At 43.8% G+C, this 6,000-nt stretch overlaps 1 protein-coding gene across 1 annotated transcript in view; it reads right to left on the bottom strand.

The window, feature by feature from the left end:
- Positions 1 to 5,709: 5,709 nt before the first annotated feature.
- Fam227a (family with sequence similarity 227 member A) overlaps positions 5,710 to 6,000 on the bottom strand; it is a 58,443-nt gene continuing 58,152 nt past the window's right edge. Inside the window, exon 18 of the mRNA XM_085678396.2 lies at positions 5,710 to 5,923. Within this exon, the coding sequence (XP_085534522.2) occupies positions 5,851 to 5,923 (73 nt within the window). The 3' untranslated portion in view covers positions 5,710 to 5,850. The remainder of the gene's footprint in view (positions 5,924 to 6,000) is intronic.

The raw sequence follows: 6,000 nt of genomic DNA, 5'->3' as shown, positions 1-6,000 counted from the left end.
GAGACCAGAAGAGAGCATCAAATCCCCTAGAACAAGAAGTACAGGAGGTGCAAGTAGTTGGGAGGTGCTCTTAAGCACCAAGCCACCTCTCCAGCCTCCGATAAGACTCATAGAAAGAAGTGGCAAATGTAATGGCACACACCTTTATTCCCAGCACTCAAGAGGCAGAAGCAGGTGGTCTATAGAGCAAGTTCCAGGACATCGATGGTTACACAGAGAAGTCATGTCTCAAAAAGCCAAATGAGAGAGAGAAAGAAATCAAGTATGGCAAAATGCTATTTTCCTATTCAAGATACAAAGAAAAAAAGCAAGCCACTCTGTGTCAGTTAGTGGCCAGATAAAATAGCCAATTGTGTGTGTGTGTGTGTGTGTGTGTGTGTGTGTGTGTTTGGGGAGCCTCAGGAATGCCACAATTTGCATATACATTTAAAAAAATGTCATTGTATAAAGAAATTGTATAATGAAGTCGAATGGTAGTGGCACACGCCTTTAATCCCAGCACTTGGGAGGCAGAGGCAGGCTGATCTCTGTGAGTTCAAGGAGAGCCAGGGCTACACAGAGAAACCCTGTCTTGAAAAACCAAAAACCAAACAAAAAAAGAAAGAAAGAAGGAAAGAGAGAGAGAGAGAGAGAGAAAGAATGGGAGAAAGAAAGAAAAGGAGAGATAGGGGAAAAAAAGAAAAGAAACAGGAAAACAGTGGATTCAGAACAGGACCTGAGTTTTGAACCATTGCACTGTACTGCCCCTCTGTGGACAATCACCTTATAGCCAGACAGAGGTTCGTAGTCCCTGTCTGGGGCTCTTCACACCTGGAGTCTGGAGTTTCAGGAGCATGAATTTGAGAAAGATTTTGGTTAAGAACTAAAGAAAGAAGGTTCACCTCACACACACACACACACACACACACACACACACACACACACACTAATCTACCTTAAACATTAGTGCATTTAGATAGTGGGCCTTGATTTCCTACTGTGCCAGGCACTGTACTGGTGATTCAAGGAAAAGGTACCCAGACTACTGAGGGCCGAGATGAAAGAACACAGACAGTTATGATGTTACGGTAGGACATAACCCTCAAGTCTGCCTCTCCCTGTTGCATAATTTTCCATGAATAGTTTCATCATTCTGTAGAATGTGAACCTTGTGACTGAAAAAACATTTTTAGAAACCAAGAAGCAAGTCACTTCGGAGAGCGATTTAAAAATGTGTCTTCTCTGAGGCCATTTGCTCACACACAAAAAGCCATCAAAAACTCCTCCCTTCCTGTTCCAGGACTGAGAAAGCAAAGGCCCTTTCATTTCCCTTCCTTGGAAAGTCAGGGTCCTTCCTGTCCGGAGGGGAAGAGCGGCAGACGTCGCTATTCTATCTGAACTCTGGGTCTCACACTCTGAGTTTCTTTTTGTGGTAGAAACCATATACAGGTAGCCATGCGGTGGTGGTGAATACCTTTAATCACAGCGCTCAGAAGGCAGAGGCAAATGGATTTCTGAGTCCAAGGCCAGCCTGGTCTACAGAGCAAGTTCCAGTTTTTTTTTTTTTTCTTGAAACAGAGTCTCACTATGTAGACTTGGTTCTCCTGAAACTCACGGAGATCAGTCTGCCTCTACCTCCTGAACGCTGGTACTAAAGATCTGCACCACCATGCTCAGTATATGCATATTCTGGAAAGTGGAAGTCTTTCTAAACCATTCTTGGAAGTTCAGTAATATTCCCTAATTCCCCCCTTAGGCCTCTGAGTCTATCTCGTTCTCCTGGTTCTCATTGGTGCACAGTGCTTTTCCCTAGACATCACCCAGAGGCTGATGGGACCAGGCTTTGTCCTACGCCTTTATTCACCATATTATCCCTCAAGGCTGACAGGTGCAACAGATTTTATTGAAACATTAAGAGTATAAAATGTACATATGGTAAACTGTTTTTTAAATTAATGTTTAGTTATTACCAGCGCTTGGGAGGAGTAGCTAGGAAGCTACTCTTTCAGAGGTTACATGGTGTCTCCTTTACTCTGCCTTCTCTTTTTGCTTGGATTTCCTGCCTGGTGCTATTCTCTCTGGCTACTGGCCGAATCAGCTTCTTTATTAACCAAAGGTAATAAGACATATTCAGAACCTACAGAAGGGCATCCCACATCACTCATGTGCACTGGAGGGAGTAGATGCCAGCACAGGTAACACAGCACGAAGAGGACACTTGTGGGAGTCGACTCTCTCCTTCCACATGTGAGTCACAGGGGTTGAACCCAGGGCGTGTACATGTACCTGCTGAACCATGTCACCAGCCTCAGAAACACTTTTCAAAAATTGAATGCCAGGTATAGTGGTATATGCTGTTAGTTATTTTTTGTTTTGTTTATTCTTTTTTATTGATATTTATTGAGCTCTACATTTTTCTCTGTTCCCCTTCCTGCCTCTCCCCTTCCTCCTTCAACCCTCCCCCAAGGTCCCCATGTTCCCAATTTACTCAGGAGACCTTGTCTTTTTCCACTTCCCATGTAGATCTATGTAAGTCTCTCTTAGTGTCCTCATTGTTGTATAAGTTCTCTGGGATTGTGGTTTGTAGGATGGTTTTCTTTGCTTTATGTTTAAAAACCATCTATGAGTGAGTACATGTGATAATTGTCTTTCTGTGTCTGGGTTACCTCACTCAAAATAATGTTTTCTAGTTCCATCCATTTTCCTGCAAAATTCAAGCTGTTATTTTTTTTTCTGCTGTATAGAACTCCATTGTGTAAATGTACCACATTTTCCTTATCCATTCTTCAGTTGAGGAGCATTTAGGTTGTTTCCAGGTTCTGGCTATGACAAACAATGCTGCTATGAACATAGTTGAGCATATGTCCTTATGTCCTTGTGTCCTTGTGGCACAATTGAGTATCCTTTGGATATATACCCAAGAGTGGTATTACTAGGTCTTAAGGAAGGTTGTTTCCTAATTAGCTTTTAAATGGCTGCACAGAATGTCTGTTATTAATGAGCATCCCATTTTATCAGAGATGATGGATGAAGCATCTTCTGCGTGCCTTCTTTCCTGAGATTTTCCTAGGTAGATTTCCAGAAGTACAGTTGACTTACAGGGCAGGCATAGTTCCAGGGACCTTGAAAGGTATCCTAGGCTCCTGGAAATGTTAGGTTGTATCAACTCCCATTCCCAGAAAAGAAGTCTGGGAGACTCTGGGAGCCACGGCAGGGATGTTACACTTCAGACAATACAAAGAAGTGCAGGATTTAAAGGAATGCAAAAATCTAGGCTCAAACCTATTTTTACCCCTTTAGTTTAAGCTTCTTTCATGAGCATGCCTCCCACTTGCCCCAAACCATGCAGTGGCAGCAGCTGGGCCCAGTGACAAAGACAGGAGACTCACAAGCTCAATGGTGGCCCAGGAAGCTTAGCAAGACCCTGAAATGTGAAGGAGTGTTTACTACTAAGTCCTTGCCTAATATAGGCAAGGCCCTAGGTTCCATATCTAGTACTGCAAAGAAAAAATTTAAACCAAAAACATGTAAATAAACTTATGATATATGCTAATAGCTAACTTAATATCGATAATAGATGGGCCCGCCCCAAATAATTGTGTGTGTGTATCACATATGTTTTAACATACATGAATGAATGAATTCTATGGAAATGTTTTAATATATTGGCATATGATATATTCAATATACACATGGAAGTGATTCATCATATGTTTTGGACTTTCTCGTTTGTTCACATTTCCCAAGGTGAAAACTTTTTAACCTCATACACAGATGTCAGAGTCATACCTGTTACCATGCACTTCATCCACATCCCTCGTACACAGACATCGGAGGCATACCTGTTACCACGTGCTTCATCAGCATTCACCAGACACTTCTCAATTTAGTTCTCCGCTGGATACAGAGATAAAGACAGACACCTGCTCTAAAGAAGCAGAGTCCATTGGGAAGCAAGAGACAGGGGGTGGGCTACGTGGAGTCATCTGAGGATTAGATAGGCTACTGGGAACCAAGTACAGTTGTCCCTGGGGAGCCCTTTATGGTGTAACCCTTGCATTGAGCAGGAAATGGTTGAGGGCTGGCCTGCCTTACAGGGTGGGAGACAGACGCACTGAGGCTTTCAGGGAGGGGCAAGTGGTTCTTCTGCAGTGTGAGCCTCTGGAGAGAAAGCCGGGCTCGGGTGCAAAGGAAGAGGCCACCCGGCCACATGTTTGTGGAACATGCCTTGCACAGCCCCTGCTGGACTGGGCTCTGCTCTAAGCGCTTTTCATGAAGTATCAGCTTCAAACAGACACAGTGGGGCAGGGTCTTTCATGACTACCATTTCCACACTGTGTTGGACTCACAGCTGGCTCAAGTCTATGTGCTCTGAATCAGTGTGGGAAACTACTGGACACCAGCCTGGTGTGTTCATATGAGTCCTTTTAGAGAGAATGCTATCTCAAGCCACAGTCCTGGGCTAGAGGTGGGGGCAGCTCAGTGGTAGAACACTTGCCTAGCACTGGGGCAGAGTATCCTGGGTTGCTATCAGTTTTTATTTCTAGGTTATTTCAGTGGACAGAATTTGGAAATATCTATGTTTATAATTTGTTTTCTTTGTTTTGAGACGCGGTAGATGCGGTCTAGTTGAGCTCAGGTTGGCCTTGAATTTGGAATGTGGTGGAAGCTGGCTTTGAACTCTTGATCTTTCCTGTCCCACCTCCTGGGTGCTGGGATTACAGGCATCTACCACCATGCCCAGCTGACACACGCATTTGTAGACAACAACCTGAGGTGTAGTTAACACAAGAGCATACACACCTTTAAAGTAAATAATGGGTGTGAATCTCTCACCACTGTCAAAACAGTGAACATAGCCCTACAAGTTTGCCTGGGTGCTGCGTAATTCTTCCCATCCTCCTTCTCCTGCTCTTCCTAGCCACCTCTCCTGGTCTTCAGCAGGCTGTTTGTTTGATGAATCAGAATAATCAAATCTATTTATTTCTGTAAGTTTGTAAAATAGTTCACATCATGGACTTTTAGTACATTCTGAGCTCCCAGGAGAGGCTTTGATAACTGGAGAGGTTACAGTACTTGTTGTTAGCAGATTGAAAGCCTATTCCAGAGACTTAAAAGATTCATCCTTACATTTCTGTTGCTGTGCAACCACTTCTAGTACCACATCAGTCAGGATTCTCCAGAGTAACAGAATTTATAGAATGGATCTTTGTTTTTCATTTCATTTCTTTCTTTTTTTGTTTGTTTGTTTCTTTCCTTATTTTTATTTTTTCAAGACAGATTTTCTCTATAGCTTTGGAGCCTGTCCTGGAACTAGCTCTTGGAGATCAGGCTGGTCTCAAACTCACAGAGATCTGCCTGCCTCTGCCTCCCGAGTGCTGGGATTAAAGATGTGCTCCACCACCGCCCGGCTGTTTGTTTGAGACAGGGTTTCTCTGTGTAGCCCTGGCTGTCCTAGAACTTGCTTTGTAGACCAGGCTGGCCTTGAAGTCACTGAGATCCACCTGCCTCTGCCTCCCAAGTACTAGGATTAAAGGCGTGTGCCACCACCACCTGGCTCAGTTCCCTTCTAATACTTCCTGTTTGCTTGTTTTTTTGAGTCAAGGTCTTGCTATGTTTCATAATGATGTGTTGAATTGTGTGGTTATTGTTAATAAGTGAATGAAAGAATGCATTAGTAAATGTCTGAATGGATGAGGTGAGTCACCTTCTCTCAGCCCTCACTTTGGCTCGTGGTAGATGAGAACTTTAATATTCTTTATCCCGTGGACTGAGGAAGACTCAGCATGGCCCTTGTTGCAGCAGAGTTCTCACTGCCATCCGATGACACAGGCAGGCACCACCTCTGCAGTCCGAGCCGATCCTTGGCATTCATTCCATGGAAGACGGTGAGAGTCTAAAGAGCATCTCCTGCTTGATTCTGGACATCTTGGTGTTGCGCTTGCTGTGGAGGAATGAAAAAGACACAGACAGAAATGGCGGGAACTTCTTATGACCAAGATGCCAGTGGGCTAAAATCAA

This window comes from Myodes glareolus, chromosome 19 (assembly GCF_982192425.1).
Source record: "Myodes glareolus chromosome 19, mMyoGla1.1, whole genome shotgun sequence".
In the NCBI taxonomy this organism is placed as follows: Eukaryota; Metazoa; Chordata; class Mammalia; order Rodentia; family Cricetidae; genus Myodes; species Myodes glareolus.
Note: the sequence above shows the minus strand (reverse complement) of the source record. Positions and strands in the feature narration are given on the sequence as shown.